At 51.9% G+C, this 22582-nt stretch overlaps 1 protein-coding gene across 1 annotated transcript in view; it reads right to left on the bottom strand.

Moving 5' to 3' along the window:
- LOC123753351 (uncharacterized) overlaps positions 1 to 22582 on the bottom strand; it is a gene marked incomplete in the record, with an annotated part of 352004 nt that overhangs the window by 189511 nt on the left and 139911 nt on the right. The window contains 2 exon segments of the mRNA XM_069326285.1: positions 20088 to 20196; positions 22337 to 22455. Coding sequence (XP_069182386.1) covers positions 20088 to 20196; positions 22337 to 22455 — 228 coding nt within the window.

Below are 22582 nucleotides of genomic sequence, written 5' to 3'. Positions count from 1 at the left end.
CCCTACCAGGGGTACTATTACCCTACCAGGGGTAATATTACCCTACCGGGGGCACTATTACTCTACCAGGGGTACTATTACTCTACCAGGGGCACTATTACCCTACCAGAGGCACTATTACCCTACCAGGGGTATTATTACTATACCAGAGGCACTACTACCCTACCAGGGGCACTATTATTCTACCAGGGGTAATATTACTCTACCAGGGGCACAATTACCCTACCAGGGGCACTATTACTCTACCAGGGGCACTATTACCCTACCAGGGACACTATTAACCTACCAGGGGTACTATTACCCTACCAGGGCGCTATTACTCTACCATGGGGAACTATTACCTTACCAAGGGTACTATTATTCTACTAAGGGCACTATTACTCTACCAGAGGCACTATTACCCTACCTGGGGCGCTATTGCCCTACCAGGGACACTATTAACCTACCAGGGGCACAATTACCCTACCAGGGGCACTATTACTCTACCAGGGCCACTATTACTCTACCAGGGGCACTGTTACCCTACCAGGGGCACTATTACCCTACCAGGGGCACTATTACCCTACCAGGGGCACTTTTACCCTACCAGGGGCACTATTACCCTACCAGGGGCACTGTTACCCTACCAGGGGTACTATTACCCTACCAGGGGCACTGTTACCCTACCAGAAGCACTATTACTCTTCCAGGGGCACTATTACCCAACCATGGGCACTATTACTCTACCAGGGGCATTATTACTCCACCAGGGGCACTATTACCCTACCAGAGGCACTATTACCTTACCAAGGGCTTTATTACCCTACCAGGGGCACAATTACTCTACCCGGGAAACTATTACCCTACCAGGGGCACTATTACTCTACCAGGGGCACTATTACTCCACCAGGGGCACTATTACTCAACCAGGGGCATTATTACTATACCAAAGGGACTATTACCCTACCAGGTGCACTATTACCCTACCACGGGTTCTATTACCCTACCAGGGGCACTATTACCCTACCAGAGGCACTATTACCTTACCAGAGGCACTATTACTCTAGCACGGGCACTATTACCCTACCAGGGGCCCTATTACCCAACCAGGGGCACTATTACCCTACCAGGGGGACTATTACCCTACCAGGGGGACTATTACCCTACCAGGGGGGGACTACTACCCTACCAGGAGCACTATTACCCTACCAGGAGCGCTATTACCCTACCAGGGGGACTATTACCCTACCAGGAGGGACTACTACCCTACCAGGGGCACTATTACCCTACCAGGGGCACTGGTACCCTACCAGGGGAACTATTAACCTACCAGGGGCACTATTACTCTAACAAGGGCAGTATTACCTTACTAGGGGCACTTTTACTCTACCAGGGGCACTATTACCCTACCAGGGGCACTATTACCGTATCAGGGGCACTATTACCCTACCAGGGGCACTATTACCCTACCAGGGGCACTATTACCGTATCAGGGGCACTATTACCCTACCAGGGGCATTTACCATTCCAGGAAAACTATTACCCTATCAGAGGCACTATTACCCAAACAGGGGCACTATTACCCTAACAGGGACACTATTACCCTAACAGGGGTACTACTACCCTACCAGGCGCCCTATTACCCTACGAGGGGCTATTACCCTACCAGGGGCACTATTACCCTACCAGGGGAACTATTAACCTACCAGGGGCACTATTACTCTACCACGGGCACTATTACCCTACCAGGGGATTTGTTACACTACCAGAGGCGCATTTATTCTACCAGGGCCACTATTACTCTACCAGGGCCACTATTACTCTACCAGGGGCACTATTACCGTATCAGGGGCACTATTACCCTACCAGGGGCACTATTACCCTACCAGGGGCACTATTACCCTACCAGGGGCACTATTACTCTTCCCGGGACACTATTACCCTACCAGTGGCACTATTACCCTACCAGGGGCACTATTACCCTACCAGGGGCACTATTACCCTACCAGGGGCACTATTACTCTACCAGGGGCACTGGTCTCTACCAAGGGCACTATTTCCCTACCAAGGGCACTGTTACTCTACCAGGGGCACTATTACTCTACCAGGAGCACTATTACTCTACAAGGGGCACTATTACCCTACCAGGGGCACTGTTACTCTACCAGAGGCACATTTAGTCTACCAGGGCAACTATTAATCTACCAGGAGAACTATTACCCTACCACGGGAACTATTACCCTACCAGGGGCACAATTACCCTACCAGGGGCACAATTACCCTACCAGGGGCACAATTACCCTACCAGGGGCACAATTACCCTACCAGGGGCACAATTACCCTACCAGGGGCACAATTACTCTACCAGGGGCACAATTACCCTACCAGGGGCACTATTACCCTACCAGGGGCACTATTACCCTACCAGGGGCACTATTACCCTACCAGGGGCACTATTACCCTCCCAGGTGCACTATTAACCTACCAGGGGAACTATTACCGTACCAGGGGCACTATTACCCTTACAGGGGCTCTATTACTCTGCAAGGGGGTACTGTTGCTCTACCAGGGGCACTGTTACCATTCCAGGGGGACCATTACCCTTCCAAGGGGGACTACTACCCTACCAGGGGCACTATTACCCTACCAGGGGCACTATTACCCTACCAAGAGCCCTGTTACCCTACCAGGGGCGCTATTACGCTACCAGGGGCAATTTTACTCTACCAGGGGCATTATTAACCTACCAGGGGCACTATTACTCTACCAGGGGCACTATTACCTTACTAGGGGCACTTTTACTCTACCAGGGGCACTGTTACCCTACTAAAGGCCCTATTACTCTACCAGGGGCGTTATTACCCTACCAGGGGACACTATTACCCTACCAGGGGCACTATTGCTCAACCAGGGGCACAATTACCCTACCAAGGGCACAATTACTCTACCAGAGGCACAATTACCCTACCAGGGGCACAATTACTCTACCAGAGAACTATTACTCTACCAACGGCACTATTACTCTACCAGATGCACTGTTCTCTACCAAGGACACTATTTCCCTACCAGGGAAACTGTTACTCTAACAGGGGCACTGTTATTCTGCCAGCGGCAATATTACTCTACCAGGGGCACTATTACCCTATCAAGGGTACTGTAACTACCAGGGGCACTATTACCCTACCATGGTCACTATTACTCAACCAGGGGTATTATTACTATACCAAAGGCACTATTACCCTCCCAGGGGCACAATTACCCTACCAGGGGCACTATTACCCTACCACGGGCACTATTACCCTACTAGAGGCACTATTAAACTACCAGAGGCACTATTACTCTACCAGGGGTACTATTACCCTACCAGGGGCACTATTACCCTACCAGGGGCACTATTACCCTACCAGGGGAACTATTACTCTACCAAGGGCACTATTACTCTACCAGGGTCACTATTACTCTACCAGGGGCACTATTACCCTACCAGGGGCACTATTACCCTACCAGGGGCAGAGATACTCTACCCGTGACACTATTACCCTAGCAGGGGCACTATTACCCTACCAGGGGCATTATTACCCTACCAGAGGCACTATTACCCTACCAGGGGCACTATTAACCTACCAGGGGCACTATTACCCTGCCAGGGGCACTATTAACCTACCAGGGGCACTATTACCCTAACAGAGGCACTATTACCCTACCAGGGGTACTATTAACCTACCAGGGGAACTATTACCGTACCAGGGGCAGTATTACCCTACCAGGGGCACTATTACTCTACCAGGGGCACTGCTATTCTACAAAAGGGTACTGTTACTCTACCAGGGGTACTATGTCCCCACCAGGGGCACTGTTACACTACCAGAGGCACTATTAAACTACCAGAGGCACTATTACTCTACCAGCGGTACTATTACCCTACCAGGGAGACTTATCCTACCAGGGGGGACTACTGCCCTACCAGGGGCACTATTACCCTACCAGGGGCACTATTACCCTACCAGGGGCACTGTTACCCTACCAGGGGCGCTATTACGCTACCAGGGGCACTTTTACTCTACCAGGGGAACTATTAACCTACCAGGGGCACTATTACTCTACCAAGGGCACAATTACCTTACTAGGGGCACTTTTACTCTACCAGGGGCACTGTTACCCTTCTAAAGGCCCTATTACTCTACCAGGGGCGTTATTACCCTACCAGGGGCACTATTGCTCTACCAGGGGCACAATTTCCCTACCAGGGAAACAATTACTCTACCAGGGGAACTATTACTCTACCAACGGCACTATTACCCTACCAGATGCACTGTTCTCTACCAGGGGCACTATTTCCCTACCAGGGAAACTGTTACTCTAACAGGGGCACTGTTATTCTACCAGCGGCACTATTACTCTACCACGGGCACTATTACACTACCAAGGGCACTATTACTCCACCAGGGGCACTATTACCCTAACAGGGGCACTATTACCCTACCAGGGGTACTACTACCCTACCAAAGGCAATATTACCTTACCAGAGGCAATATTACCTTACCAGGGGCCCTATTACCCTACCAGGGGCACTATTACCCTGCCATGGGCACTATTATCATAAAAGGGGCACTATTATCCTACCAGGGGCACTATTACCTTACCAGGCGCACTATTACCTTACCAGGGGCACTATTACCCAACCAGGGGCACTATTACCCTAACATGAGCACTATTACCCTACCAGGGGCACTATTACCCTACCAAAGGCAATATTACCTTACCAGGGGCACTATTACCCTACCAGGGGCACTATTACCCTACCAGGGGCACTATTACCATACCAGGGGGCACTATAACCCTACCAAGGGCACTATTATTCTACCTACGGCACTATTACCCTACCAGAGGCACTATTACTCTACCAGGGGCACTATTACCCTACCAGGGGTACTATTGCTCTACCAGGGGCACAATTACTCTACCAGGGGCGCTATTACCCTACCAGGGGCACTATTACCCTACCAGGGGCACTTATTCTACCAGGGGAACCATTTCCCTACCAGGGCGCTATTACCCTACCAGGGGGAACTATTAACTTACCAAGGGTACTATTTCTCTACCAAGGGCACTATTACCCTACCAGGGGCACTATTACCCTACCTGCGGCACTATTACCCTACCTGCGGCACTATTACTCTACCAGGGGACCTATTACTCTACCAGAGGTACTATTACCCTACCAGGGGCGCTATTGCCTTACCAGGGGCACTATTATTCTACCAGGGGCACAGTCACCCTACTAGGGGCACTATTACACTACCACGGGCACTATTACCCAACCAGGCGCACTATTACTCTACCAGGGGAACTATTACTCTACCAGGGGCACTATTAACCTACCAGGGGAACTATTAACCTACCAGGGGCACTATTATCCTACCAGAGGCACTATTACTCTACCAGATTCACTGTTCTCTACCAACGGCACTATTACCCTACCAGGGGCTTTGTTACACTACCAGAGGCGCATTTATTCTACCAGGGCCACTATTACTCTACCAGGGGCACTATTACCTATCAGTGGCACTATTACCCTACCAGGGGCACTATTACCCTACCAGGGGCACTATTACCCAACCAGGGGCAATATTACCCTACCAAGGGCACTATTACCCTACCAGAGGCACTATTACTCTATCAGGGGCACTATTTCCCTACCAGGGGCACTGTTACTTTAACAAGGGCACTGTTACTCTACCACGGGCACTATTACCCTACCAGGGGAACAATTACCCTACCAGGGGAACAATTACCCTACCAGGGGTACTATTACCCTACCAGGAGGTACTACTACCCTACCAGGGGCACTATTACCCTACCAGGGGGACTATTACCCTACCAGGGGCACTATTGCCCTACCAGGGGCACTATTAACCTACCAGGGGCACTTATTCTACCAGGGGAACCATTTCCCTACCAGGGCGCTATTACCCTACCAGGGGGAACTATTAACTTACCAAGGGTACCATTTCTCTACCAAGGGCACTATTACCCTACCAGGGGCACTATTACCCTACCTGCGGCACTATTACTCTACCAGGGGACCTATTACTCTACCAGAGGTACTATTACCCTACCAGGGGCGCTATTGCCTTACTAGGGGCACTATTATTCTACCAGGGGCACTGTCACCCTACCAGGGGCACTATTACACTACCACGGGCACTATTACCCTACCAGGCGCACTATTACTCTACCAAGGGAACTATTACTCTACCAGGGGCACTATCACCCTACCAGGCGCACTATTACTCTACCAGGGGCACTATTACCCTACCAGGGGCACTATTAACCTACCAGGGGAACTATTAACCTACCAGGGGAACTATTACCCTACCAGGGAGACAATTACTCTACAAGGGGGTACTATGTCACTACCAGGGGCACTATTACCCTACCAGGGGCACTATTACCCTTCCAGGGGCACTATTACCCTACCAGGGGGACTACTACCCTACCACAGGCACTATTACCCTACCAGGAGCACTATTACCCTACCAGTGGCACTGTTACTCTACCAGGAGCACTGTTACCCTACCAAGGGCACTATTACTCTCCCAGGAGCACTATTACCTTACTAGGGGCACTTTTACTCTACCAGGGGCACAATTACCCTACCAGGGGCACTATTACCCTACAAGGGGCACTATTGCTCTACCAGGGGCACAATTACTCTACCTGGGGAACTATTACTCTACCAACGGCACTATTACCCTACCAGAGGCACTATTACTCTACCAGGGGCACTATTAACCTACCAGGGGCACTTATTCTACCAGGGGAACCATTTCCCTACCAGGGCGCTATTACCCTACCAGGGGGAACTATTAACTTACCAAGGGTACTATTTCTCTACCAAGGGCACTATTACCCTACCAGGGGCACTATTACCCTACCTGCGGCACTATTACCCTACCTGCGGCACTATTACTCTACCAGGGGACCTATTACTCTAACAGAGGTACTATTACCCTACCAGGGGCGCTATTGCCTTCCCAGGGGCACTATTGCTCTACCAGGGGCACTATTACCCTACCACGGGCACTATTACTCTACCAGGAGAAGTATTACCCTACCAGAGGCACTATTACCCTACCAGGGGCACTGTTCTCTACCAGGGGCACTATTTCCCTACCAGGGAAACTGTTACTCTAACAAGGGCTCTGTTACTCTACCAGGGGCACTATTACCCAACCAGGCGCACTATTACTATACCAGGGGAACTATTACTCTACCAGGGGAACTATTACCCTACCAGGGGCACTATTACCCTACCAGGGGCACTATTACCCTACCAGGGGCACTATTACCCTATCAGGGGCACTATTACCCTACCAGGGGCACTATTACCCTACCAGGGGCACTATTACCCTACCACGGGCACTATTACTCTACCAGAAGAACTATTACTCTACCAACGGCACTGTTACCCAACCAAGGGCACTATTACCCTACCAGGGGCACTATTACCCTACCAGGGGCACTGTTACTTTAAAAAGGGCACTGTTACTCTACCAGGGGCACTATTACTCTACCAGGAGCACTATTACTCAACAAGGGGCACTATTACCCTACCAGGGGCACTGTTACTCTACCAGGGGCACAATTACCCTACCAGGGGAACAATTACTCTACTAGGGGAACTATTACCCTACCACGGGCACTATTACTCTACTACGGGCACTATTACCCTACCAGGGGAACAATTACCCTACCAGGGGCACAATTACCCTACCAGGGGCACAATTACCCTACCAGAGCCACTATTACCCTACCAGGTGCACTATTAACCTACCAGGGGAACTATTACCGTACCAGGGGCACTATTACCCTTACATGGGCACTATTATCATAAAAGGGGAACTATTATCCTACCAGGGGAACTATTACCTTACCAGGGGAACTATTACCTTACTAGGGGCACTATTACCCTACCAGGGGCACTATTACCCTAACATGGGCACTATTACTCTACCAGGGGCACTATTACCCTACCAGGGGCACTATTACCTTACCAAAGGCAATATTACCTTACCAGGGGGACTATTACCCTACCAGGGGTACTATTGCTCTACCAGGGGCACTATTACCATACCAGGGGGCACTATTACCCTACCAGGGGCACTATTATTCTACCTAGGGCACTATTACCCTACCTGCGGCACTATTACTCTACCAGGGGACCTATTACTCTACCAGGGGCACTATTACCTTACCAGGGGCGCTATTGCCCTACCAGGGGCACTATTACCCTACCAGGGGCACTATTACCCTACCAGAGGCACTATTACCCTACCAGGGGCGCTATTACTCTACCAGGGGAACTATTAACCTACCAGGGGCACTATTACTCTACCAAGGGCACTATTACCTTACTAGGGGCACTTTTACTCTACCAGGGGCACTGTTACCCTTCTAAAGGCCCTATTACTCTACCAGGGGCGTTATTACCCTACCAGGGGCACTATTGCTCTACCAGGGGCACAATTTCCCTACCAGGGGAACAATTACTCTACCAGGGGAACTATTACTCTACCAACGGCACTATTACCCTACCAGATGCACTGTTCTCTACCAGGGGCACTATTTCCCTACCAGGGAAACTGTTACTCTAACAGGGGCACTGTTATTCTACCAGCGGCACTATTAGCCTACCAGGGGCTTTGTTACACTACCAGAGGCACTATTACTCTACCAGGGGCACAATTACCCTATCAGGGGTACTGTAACTCTACCAGGGGCACTATTACCCTACCAGGGGCATTTACCATTCCAGGAAAACTATTACCCTACCTGAGGCACTATTACCCTACCAGGGGCACTATTACCCTACCATGGGCACTATTACTCTACCAGGGGCACTATTACTCCACCAGGGGCACTATTACCCTACCAGAGGCACTATTACCTTTCCAAGGGCACTATTAACCATCCAAGAGCACTATTACACTACCAGGGGCACTATTACTCTACCAGGGGTAATATTATTCTACCAAAGGCACTATTACCCTACCAGGGGCACTATTACCCTACCAGGGGCACTATTACCCTAACACGGGCACTATTACCCTAGTAGGGGCGCTATTGCCCTACCAGGGGAACTATTACCCTACCAATGGCACTATCACCCCAACCAGGGGCACTATTACCCTAACAGAGGCACTATTACCCTAACAGGGACACTATTACCCTACCAGGGACACTATTACCCTACCAGGGGCACTATTACCCTACCAGGGGTACTATTACCCTAACAGGGACACTATTACCCTACCCGAGGAACTATTACCCTACCAGGGGCACTTACCCTACCAGGGGTACTACTACCCTACCAGGGGGCACTATTATCCTACCAGGGGCATTATTACCTTACCAGGGGCACTTACCTTACCAGTGGCACTATTACCCTACCAGGGGCACTATTACCCTAACAGGGCACTATTACTCTACCAGGGGCACTATTACCCTACTAGGGGCACTATTACCCTACCAAAGGCAATATTACCTTACCAGGGGCACTATTACCCTACCAGGGGCACTATTACCATACCAGGGGGCACTATTACCCAACCAGGGGTACTATTGCTCTACCAGGGGCACTATTACCCTACCAGGGGCACTATTAACCTACCAGGGGCACTATTACCCTACCAGGGGCACTATTACCCTACCAGGGGCACTATTACCCTACCAGGGGTACTATTACCGAACCAGGGGCTTTGTTACACTACCAGAGGCGCATTTATTCTACCAGGGCCACTATTACTCTACCAGGGGCACTATTACCCTATCAGGGGCACTATTACCCTACCAGGGGCACTATTACCCTACCAGGGGCACTATTACCCTACCAGGGGCACTATTACCCTACCAGGGGTACTATTGCTCTACCAGGGGCACTATTACCCTACCAGGGGCACTATTAACCTACCAGGGGCACTTATTCTACCAGGGGAACCATTTCCCTACCAGGGCGCTATTACCCTTCCAGGAGGAACTATTACCCTACCTGCGGCACTATTACTCTACCAGGGGACCTATTACTCTACCAGAGGTAATATTGCCCTACCAGGGGCACTATTATTCTACCAGGGCACTGTCACCCTACCAGGGGCACTATTACTCTACCAGGGGAACTATTACTCTACCAGGGGCACTATTACCCTACCAGGCGCACTATTACTCTACCAGGGGCACTATTACCCAACCAGGGGCACTATTAACCTACCAGGGGAACTATTAACCTACCAGGGAGACAATTACTCTACCAGGGGCACTATTACTCTACCAGGGGCACTGTTACACTACCAGGACCCCAATTACCAGACCAGGGGCCCTATTACTCTACCAGGGGAACTATTACCCTACCAGGGGCACTATTACCCTACCAGGGGCACTATTACCCTACCAGGGGCACTATTACACTTCCAGGGGGAGTATTACCCTACCAGGGGCACTATTACCCTACCAGGAGCACTATTACCCTACCAGGGGCACTGTTACTCTACCTGGGGAACTATTACTCTACCAACGGCACTATTACCTTACTAGGGGCACTTTTACTCTACCAGGGGCACTATTACCCTACCAGGGGCACTATTACCCTACCAGGGGCACTATTACCCTACCAGGGGCACTGTTATTCTACCAGCGGCAATATTTCCCTACCAGGGGCACTATTACCCTACCAGGGACTTTGTTACACTACCAGAGGCGCATTTATTCTACCAGGGCCACTATTACTCTACCAGGGGAACTATTACCCTATCAGGGGCTCTATTACCCTACCAGGGGCACTATTACCCTACCAGGGGCACGATTACCCTACCAGGGGCACTATTACCCTACCAGGGGCACTATTACCCTACCAGGGGCACTAATACTCTACCAGGGGCACTAATACTCTACCAGGGGAACTATTACCCTACCAGGGGCACTATTACTCTACCAGGGTCACTATTACTCAACCAGGGGCATTATTACTATACCAAAGGCACTATTACCCTACCAGGGGCACTATTACCCTACCAGGTGCACTATTACCCTACCACGGGTACTATTACCCTACCAGGCGCACTATTACCCTACCAGGGGCACAATTACCCTACCAGGGGCACAATTACTCTACCCGGGAAACTATTACCCTACCAGGGGCTCAATTACTCTACACGGGAAACTATTACCCAACCAGGGGCATTTTTACCCTACCAGGGGCACTATTACCCTTCCAGGGGCACTATTATTCTACCAAGGGCACTATTACTCTACCAGGGGCACTATTACTCTACCAGGGTCACTATTACCCTACCAGGGGCACTATTACTCTACAAGGGGCACTATTACTCTACCAGAGGCACTATTACTCTACCAGGGGCACTATTACTCTACCAGGGGCACTATTACCCTACCAGGGGCACTATTACTCTACAAGGGGCACTATTACTCTACCAGGGGCGCTATTACCCTACCAGGGGCACTATTAACCTACCAGGGTCACTATTACCCTACCAGGGGCACTATTACTCTACAAGGGGCACTATTACTCTACCAGGGGCACTATTACTCTACCAGGGGCACTATTACTCTACCAGGGGCACTATTACCCTACCAAAGGCACTATTAACCTACCAGGGGCACTATTACTCTACCAAGGGCACTATTACCCTACCAGGGGCACTATTACTCTACCAAGGGCACTATTACTCTACCAGAGGGCACTGTTCTCTATCAAGGGCACTATTTCACTACCAGGGAAACTGTTACTCAAACAAGGGCACTGTTACTCTACCAGGGGCACTATTACTCTACAAGGGTCACTATTACTCTACCAGGGTCACTATTACTCTACCAGGGGCACTATTACCCTACCAGGGGCACTATTACCCTACCAGGGGCACAATTACTCTACCCGTGACACTATTATCCTACCAGGGGCACTATTACCCTACCAGGGGCACTATTACCCTACCAGAGGCACTATTACCCTACCAGGGGCACTATTAACCTACCAGGGGCACTATTACCCTACCAGGGGCACTATTACCCTACCAGGGGCACTATTACCCTACCAGGGGCACTATTACCCTACCAGAGGCACTATTACCCTACCAGGGGCACTATTACCCTACCAGGGGCACTATTACCCTACCAGGGGCACTATTACTCTACCAAGGGCACTACTATTCTACAAGGGGGTACTGTTACTCTACCAGGGGTACTATATCCCCACCAGGGGCACTGTTACACTACCAGGGGCACTATTACCCTAAAAGGGGCACTATTACCCTACCAGGGGCACTATTACTCTACAAGGGGGTAATATTACTCTACCAGGGGTACTATGTCCCCACCAGGGGCACTATTACCCTACCAGGGGCACTATTACCCTACCAGGGGCACTATTACCCTACCAGGGTCACTATTACCCTACCAGGGGCACTATTACTCTACAAGGGGGTAATGTTACTCTACCAGGGGTACTATGTCCCCACCAGGGGCACTATTACCCTACCAGGGGCACTATTACCCTACCAGGGGCCCTATTACCCTACCAGGGTCACTATTACCCTACCAGGGGCACTATTACCCTACCAGGGGCACTATTACCCTTCCAGGGGGACTACTACCCTACCAAGGGCACTATTACCCTACCAGGGGCACTTACCCTACCAGGGGCACTATTACCCTACCAGGGGCACTATTACCCTACCAGGGGCACTATTACTCTACCAAGGGCACTACTATTCTACAAGGGGGTACTGTTACTCTACCAGGGGTACTATATCCCCACCAGGGGCACTATTACCCTACCAGGGGCACTATTACCCTACCAGGGGCCCTATTACCCTACCAGGGTCACTATTACCCTACCAGGGGCACTATTACCCTACCAGGGGCACTATTACCCTTCCAGGGGGACTACTACCCTACCAAGGGCACTATTACCCTACCAGGGGCACTTACCCTACCAGGGGCACTATTAACCTACCAGGGGCACTATTACCCTACCAGGGTCACTATTACCCTACCACGGGGACTATTACCCTACCAGGGGCGCTATTACGCTTCCAGAGGCACTTTTACTCCACCAGGGGAACTATTAACCTACCAGGGGCACTATTACTCTACCAAGGGCACTATTACCTTACTAGGGGCACTTTTACTCTACCAGGGGCACTATTTCCCTACCAGGGAAACTGTTACTCTACCAGGGGCAATATTACTCTACCAAAGGCACTATTACCCTACCAAGGGCACTATAACCCCTACCAGGGGCACTATTACCCTAACAGGGGAACTATTACCCTAACAGGGGTACTACTACCCTACCAGGGGGCACTATTACCCTGCCATGGGCACTATTATCATAAAAGGGGCACCATTATCCTACCAGGGGCACTATTACCTTACCAGGGGCACTATTACCTTACGAGGGGCACTATTACCCTACCAGGGGCACTATTACCCTACCAGGGGCACTATTACCCTACCAGGGGCACTATTACCCTACCAGGGGCAGTATTACCCTACCAAAGGCTATATTACCTTACCAGGGGCACTATTACCCTACCAGGGGCACTATTACCAAACCCGGGGGCACTATTACGCTACCAGGGGCACTATTAACCTACCAGGGACACGTATTCTACCAGGGGGAACTATTAACTTACCAAGGGTACTATTACTCTACCAAGGGCACTATTACCCTACCTGCGGCACTATTACTCTACCAGCGGACCTATTACTCTACCAGGGGCACTATTACCTTACGAGGGGCACTATTACCCTACCAGGGGCACTATTACCCTACCAGGGGCACTATTACCCTACCAGGGGCACTATTACCTTACGAGGGGCACTATTACCCTACCAGGGGCACTATTCCCCTACCAGGGGCACTATTACCGTACCAGGGGCGCTATTGCCCTACCAGGGGCAATAGCCCCTGGTAGGGGCTATTGCCACTACCTATTGGGCTATTGTTTCTATCATATTCCTGTCTGGGTCTTATATTACCCTACCAGGGGCACTGTCACCCTACCAGGGGTACTATTACTCTACCACGGGCACTATTACCCAACCAGGGGCACTATTAACCTACCAGGGGCACTATTAACCTACCAGGGGCACTATTACCCTACCAGGGGCACTATTACTCTACCAGGGGCACTATTAACCTACCAGGGGCACTATTACTCTACCAGGGGCACTGTTACACTACCAGGACCACAATTACCCTACCAGGGGCACTATTACCTTACCAGGGGCACTATTACCCTTCCAGTGGGACTATTACCCTACCAGGGGGGACTACTACCCTACCAGGGGCACTGTTACTCTACCAGGAGCACTGTTACCCTACCAGGGGCACTTTTACTATACCAGGGGCACTATTAACCTACTAGGGGCACTATTACTCTACCAGGAGCACTATTACCTTACTAGGGGCACTTTTACTCTACCAGGGGCACTATTACCCTACCAGGGGCACTATTACCCTACCAGGGGCACTATTGCTCTACCAGGGGCACTATTACTCTACCAGGGGCACTATTACTCTACCAGGGGCACTATTACTCTACCAGGGGCACTATTACCCTACCAGGGGCACTGTTACTCTACCAGAGGCACTATTACCGTTCCACGGGCACTATTACCCTTCCAGGGGCACTTACCCTACCAGGGGCACTATTACCCCTACCAGGGGCACTATTACCCTATCAGGGGCACTATTACCCTGCCAGGGGCACTATTACTCTACTACGGGCACTATTACCCTACCAGGGGCACTATTACCCTACCAGAGCCACTATTACCCTACCAGGGGCACTATTAACCTACCAGGGGCACAATTACCCTACCAGAGCCACTATTATCGTATCAGGGGCACTATTACCCTATCAGGGGCACTATTACTCTACCAGGGGCACTATTACCCTACCAGGAGCACTGTTACCCTACCAGGCGCGCTATTACGCTACCAGGGGCACTATTACCCTACCAGGGGCTTTGTTACACTACCAGAGGCACATTTATTCTACCAGGGCCACTATTACTCTACCAGGGGCACTATTACCCTACCAGGGGCACTGTTACCCTACTAGGGTTACTATTAATCTACCAGGGGCACTTTTACTATACCAGGGCCACTATTACTCTATCACGGGCACTGTTACCCTACCAGGGGCACTGTTACTCCACCAGAGGCACTATTACCCTACCAAAGGCGCTATTACCTTCCCACGGGCACTATTACTCTACCAGGGGCACTATTACCCCACCAGGGGCACTATTACCCTACCAGGAGAACTATTACCCTTCCAGGGGCACTGTTACTGTACCAGGAACACTGTTACTCTACAAGGGGCGCTATTAACCTACTAGGGGCACTATTACTCTCCCAGGGGCACTATTACTCTCCCAGGGGCACTATTACCTTACAAGGGGCACTTTTACTCTACCAGGGGCACTATTACCCTACCAGGGGCACTATTACCCTACCAGGGGCACTATTGCTCTACCAGGGGCACTATTACTCTACCAGGGGCACTATTACTCTTCCAGGGGCACTATTACCCTACCAGGGGCACTGTTACTCTACCAGAGGCACTATTACCCTTCCAAGGGCACTATTACTCTACCACGGAAACTTACTTTAACATGGGCACTATTATTCTACCAGGGGTACTATTACCCTATCAGGGGCACTATTACCCTACCAGGGGCACTATTACCCTACCAGGGGCACTATTATCCTACCAGGGGCACTATTACCTTACTAGAGGCACTATTACTCTACCAAGGGAACTATTTCCTTACCAGGGGCACTATAACCCTAGCAGGGGTACTATGTCCCCACCAGGGGCACAATTACTCTACCAGGGGAACTATTACCCTACCAGGGGCACTATTACCCTACCAGAGGCACTAATACTCTACCAGGGGCACTATTACCCTACCAGGGGCACAATTACCCTACCAGGGGCGCAATTACCCTACCAGAGGCACTATTAACCTACCAGGGGAACTATTACCGTATCAGGGGCACTATTTCCCTACCAGGGGCACTATTACTCTATCAGGGGCACTATTACTCTACCAGGGGCACTATTACTCTACAAGGGGGTACTGTTACTCTACCAGGGGTACTATGTTCCCACCAGGAGCACAGTTACCCTACCAGGGGCACTATTACCCTACCAGGGGCACTATTACCCTACCAGGGGCACTATTACCTTACCAGAGGGGACTATTACCCTGCCAAGGGAACTATTACCGTACCAGGGGCACTATTACTCTACCAGGGGCACTATTACTCTATCAGGGGCACTATTACTCTACCAGGGGCACTATTACTCTACAAGGGGGTACTGTTACTCTACCAGGGGTACTATGTCCCCACCAGGGGCACAATTACTCTACCAGGGGAACTATTACTCTACCAACGGCACTATTACCCTACCAGAGGGGACTACTACCCTACCAGGGGCACTATTACCCTACCAGGGGCACTACTACCCTACCAGGGGCACTTTTACTCTACCAGGGGCACTGTTACCCTACTAAAGGCCCTATTACTCTACCAGGGGCGTTATTACCCTACCAGGGGCACTATTGCTCTACCAGGGGCACAATTACCCTACCAGGGGCACAATTACTCTACCAGGGGGAACTATTACTCTACCAACGGCACTATTACCCCACCGGGGGCACTATTACCCCACCGGGGGCGCTATTACCCCACCATGGGCGCTATTACCCCACCGGGGGCGCTATTACCCCACCGGGGGCGCTATTACCCCACCGGGGGCGCTATTACCCCACCGGGGGCGCTATTACCCCACCGGGGGCGCTATTACCCCACCGGGGGCGCTATTACCCCACCGGGGGCGCTATTACCCTACCGGGGGCGCTATTACCCTACCGGGGGCCCTGGTACCCTACCGGGGGCCCTGGTACCCTACCGGTGGCCCTGGTACCCTACCGGGGGCCCTGGTACCCTACCGGGGGCCCTGGTACCCTACCGGGGGCCCTGGTACCCTACCGGGGGCCCTGGTACCCTACCGGGGGCCCTGGTACCCTACCGGGGGCCCTGGTACCCTACCGGGGGCCCTGGTACCCTACCGGGGGCCCTGGTACCCTACCGGGGGCCCTGGTACCCTACCGGGGGCCCTGGTACCCTACCGGGGGCCCTGGTACCCTACCGGGGGCCCTGGTACCCTACCGGGGGCCCTGGTACCCTACCGGGGGCCCTGGTACCCTACCGGGGGCCCTGGTACCCTACCGGGGGCCCTGGTACCCTACCGGGGGCCCTGGTACCCTACCGGGGGCCCTGGTACCCTACCGGGGGCCCTGGTACCCTACCGGGGACACTGTTACCCTACCAGAGACACTGTTACCCTACCAGGGGCACTGTTACTCTACCAGAGACACTATTACCCTACCAGGGGCACTGTTACCCTACCAGGGACACTATTACCCTACCAGAGGCACTGTTACTTTACCAGGGGCACTATTACTCTACCAGGGGCACTATTACTCTACCAAGGTCCCTATTACCCTACCAAGGGCACTATTACCCTACCAAGGGCACTGTTACCCTACCAGGGACACTGTTACCCTACCAGGGGCACTGTTACCCTACCAGGGACACTGTTACCCTACCAGGGACACTGTTACCTTAACAGGGACACTGTTACCCTACCAGGGACACTGTTACCCTACCAGGGACATTATTACCCTACCAGGGGCACTGTTACCATACCAATGGCACTATTACCCTACCAAGGGCACTATTACCCTACCAAGGGCACTGTTACCCTAACAGGGACACTGTTACCCTACCAGGGGCACTGTTACCCTACCAGGGACACTGTTACCCTACCAGGGACACTGTTACCCTACCAGGGACACTGTTACCCTACCAGGGGCACTGTTACTCTACCAGGGACACTATTACCCTACCAGGGGCACTGTTACCATACCAATGGCACTATTACCCTACCAGGGGCACTATTACCCTACCAGCGGCACTATTACCCTACCAGCGGCACTATTACCCTACCAGGGGCACTATTACCCTACCAGCGGCACTATTACCCTACCAGGGGCACTATTACCCTACCAGGGGCACTATTACCCTACCAGGGGCACTATTACCCTACCAGCGGCACTATTACCCTACCAGCGGCACTATTACCCTACCAGCGGCACTATTACCCTACCAGCGGCACTATTACCCTACCAGGGGCACTATTACCCTACCAGCGGCACTATTACCCTACCAGGGGCACTATTACCCTACCAGCGGCACTATTACCCTACCAGCGGCACTATTACCCTACCAGCGGCACTATTACCCTACCAGCGGCACTATTACCCTACCAGGGGCACTATTACCCTACCAGCGGCACTATTACCCTACCAGCGGCACTATTACCCTACCAGCGGCACTATTACCCTACCAGCGGCACTATTACCCTACCAGCGGCACTATTACCCTACCAGGAGCACTATTACCCTACCAGCGGCACTATTACCCTACCAGGGGCACTATTACCCTACCAGGGGCAATATTACCCTACCAGGGGCACTATTACCCTACCAGCGGCACTATTACCCTACCAGCGGCACTATTACCCTACCAGCGGCAATATTACCCTACCAGGGGCACTATTACCCTACCAGCGGCACTATTACCCTACCAGCGGCACTATTACCCTACCAGCGGCACTATTACCCTACCAGCGGCACTATTACCCTACCAGCGGCACTATTACCCTACCAGCGGCACTATTACCCTACCAGGGGCACTATTACCCTACCAGGGGCACTATTACCCTACCAGGGGTACTATTACCCTACCAGCGGCACTATTACCCTACCAGCGGCACTATTACCCTACCAGGGGCACTATTACCCTACCAGGGGCACTATTACCCTACCAGCGGCACTATTACCCTACCAGGGGCACTATTACCCTACCAGCGGCACTATTACCCTACCAGCGGCACTATTACCCTACCAGCGGCACTATTACCCTACCAGGGGCACTATTACCCTACCAGCGGCACTATTACCCTACCAGGCGCACTATTACCCTACCAGCGGCACTATTACCCTACCAGGGGCACTATTACCCTACCAGCGGCACTATTACCCTACCAGGGGCACTATTACCCTACCAGCGGCACTATTACCCTACCAGGGGCACTATTACCCTACCAGGGGCACTATTACCCTACCAGCGGCACTATTACCCTACCAGCGGCACTATTACCCTACCAGCGGCACTATTACCCTACCAGGGGCACTATTACCCTACCAGCGGCACTATTACCCTACCAGGGGCACTATTACCCTACCAGGGGCACTATTACCCTACCAGGGGCACTATTACCCTACCAGGGGCACTATTACCCTACCAGGGGCACTATTATCCTACCAGGGGCACTATTACCCTACCAGCGGCACTATTACCCTACCAGCGGCACTATTACCCTACCAGGGGCACTATTACCCTACCAGGGGCACTATTACCCTACCAGCGGCACTATTACCCTACCAGGGGCACTATTACCCTACCAGGGGCACTATTACCCTACCAGGGGCACTATTACCCTACCAGCGGCACTATTACCCTACCAGCGGCACTATTACCCTACCAGCGGCACTATTACCCTACCAGGGGCACTGTTATTCTACCAGGGGCACTGTTACTCATCTAGGGGGCACTGTTACTCACCCAGGGGCACTGTTACTCACCCTGGGGCACTGTTACTCACCCAGGGGCACTGTTACTCTCCCAGGGGCACTGTTATTCACCCAGGGGCACTGTTACTCTCCCAGGGGCGCTGTTATTCACCCAGGGGCACTGTTACTCACCCAGAGGGCACTGTTACTCACCCAGGGGCACTGTTACTCACCCTGGGGCACTGTTACTTACCCAGGGGCACTGTTACTCTCCCAGGGGCACTGTTATTCACCCAGGGGCACTGTTACTCTCCCAGGGGCGCTGTTATTCACCCAGGGGCACTGTTACTCACCCAGAGGGCACTGTTACTCACCCAGGGGTACTCCCACTTGTCAGGCATGGAGATGACGTCCCTGTTGTAGAGGTGAGTCCACTCACTGTTCCTGCCGCCGTGTCTAGATTGCGGCGGGGGCGGCTGGTACCTGTGGACAGTATCATTATGTATACCCTGACCTGTGGTGACTCAGTATACATAGTCACCTCCAACACAACTATCTTATGTATACCCTGACCTGTGGTGACTCAGTATACATAGTCACCTCCAACACAACTATCTTATGTATACCCTGACCAATGTGATGGTAGCGTGATCCATCACTCAGCTTTGTGGTGTGGTGGTACAACACTCGTCTCTGTGGTGTGGTGGTACAACACTCGTCTCTGTGGTGTGGTGGTACAACACTCGTCTGTGGTGTGGTGGTACAACACTCGTCTCTGTGGTGTGGTGGTACAACACTCGTCTCTGTGGTGTGGTGGTACAACACTCGTCTCTGTGGTGTGGTGGTACAACACTCGTCTCTGTGGTGTGGTGGTACAACACTCGTCTCTGTGGTGTGGTGGTACAACACTCGTCTCTGTGGTGTGGTGGTACAACACTCGTCTCTGTGGTGTGGTGGTACAACACTCGTCTCTGTGGTGTGGTGGTACAACACTCGTCTCTGTGGTGTGGTGGTACAACACTCGTCTCTGTGGTGTGGTGGTACAACACTCGTCTCTGTGGTGTGGTGGTACAACACTCGTCTCTGTGGTGTGGTGGTACAACACTCGTCTCTGTGGTGTGGTGGTACAACACTCGTCTCTGTGGTGTGGTGGTACAACACTCGTCTCTGTGGTGTGGTGGTACAACACTCGTCTCTGTGGTGTGGTGGTACAACACTCGTCTCTGTGGTGTGGTGGTGCAACACTCGTCTCTGTGGTGTGGTGGTACAACACTCGTCTCTGTGGTGTGGTGGTACAACACTCGTCTCTGTGGTGTGGTGGTACAACACTCGTCTCTGTGGTGTGGTGGTACAACACTCGTCTCTGTGGTGTGGTGGTACAACACTCGTCTCTGTGGTGTGGTGATAAAACATTCATCTCTGTGGTGTGGTGGTACAACACTCATCTCTGTGGTGTGGTGGTACAACACTCATCTCTGTGGTGTGGTGGTACAGCACTCATCTCTGTGGTGTGGTGGTACAGCACTCATCTCTGGTGTGGTGGTACAACACCCAGCGTTGTGGAGTGGTGGTACAACACCCAGCGTTGTGGTGTGGTGGTACAACACTCAGCTTTGTGGTGTGGTGGTACAACACTCAGCTTTGTGGTGTGGTGGTACAACACTCAGCTTTGTGGTGTGGTGGTACAACACTCAGCTTTGTGGTGTGGTGGTACAACACTCAGCTTTGTGGTGTGGTGGTACAACACTCAGCTTTGTGGTGTGGTGGTACAACACTCAGCTTTGTGGTGTGGTGGTACAGCACTCATCTCTGTGGTGTGGTGGTACAACACTCAGCTTTGTGGTGTGGTGGTACAACACCCAGCGTTGTGGAGTGGTGGTACAACACTCAGCTTTGTGGTGTGGTGGTACAACACTCAGCTTTGTGATGTGGTGGTACAACACCCAGCGTTGTGGAGTGGTGGTACAACACCCAGCGTTGTGGTGTGGTGGTACAACACCCAGCGTTGTGGTGTGGTGGTACAACACCCAGCGTTGTGGTGTGGTGGTACAACACTCAGCTTTGTGGAGTGGTGGTACAACACCCAGCGTTGTGGTGTGGTGGTACAACACCCAGCGTTGTGGTGTGGTGGTACAACACTCAGCTTTGTGGTGTGGTGGTACAACACTCAGCTTTGTGGTGTGGTGGTACAACACCCAGCGTTGTGGTGTGGTGGTACAACACTCAGCTTTTCATCACGTGAGGAGAGACTTATCCCAGCAAAGGCATGTGGAAATTTCAAGTATTTATGAATAAATTCACAAGGGCCGTGATGAGGGTTCGAACCTACGCCTGAGACGATCCCATACCCATTGGATCCCATTTGGGAGAGGATCCCAAATCCCATCTTTCTGGGATTAAGGCAGCGTCTGGGATCCTCTCGGACGTAGCTTCGAACCCTCAACACGGCCCTTGTGAATTTGTTCCTATGATACATCCCGCTATTGTAATTTCTGGGTGTAGTTCATATATTTCATATGCTGCCTGTGTACTATTCAGGTTTATCATTTGAGAGATATTACAAATATATACTAGAAATTTAATATTTTAAGATGTGTTGTTTATGGATGAGCTGTTAACTTACTGGTCACCACCGAGCCAGTCCTTGACGATGTAGTGATAGAACTGTTTGGTCCAGAGTAGCCCGGCCAGCGCCTGCCTCGCCACCAGCCGCTCCTCGCTCCCCAGTCTGTCACTCAACACCTGCAACACCAATAACCATGTTGATCACATTCAAACATGCGAGGATTTAAATGTTACAGCAGACCTACTGGCCCTTACGAGCACTCGTCACATGACCTACTGGCCCTTACGAGCACTCGTCACATGA

The sequence above is a fragment of the Procambarus clarkii genome, chromosome 2, assembly GCF_040958095.1.
Source record: "Procambarus clarkii isolate CNS0578487 chromosome 2, FALCON_Pclarkii_2.0, whole genome shotgun sequence".
Taxonomy (NCBI): Eukaryota; Metazoa; Arthropoda; class Malacostraca; order Decapoda; family Cambaridae; genus Procambarus; species Procambarus clarkii.
Note: the sequence above shows the minus strand (reverse complement) of the source record. Positions and strands in the feature narration are given on the sequence as shown.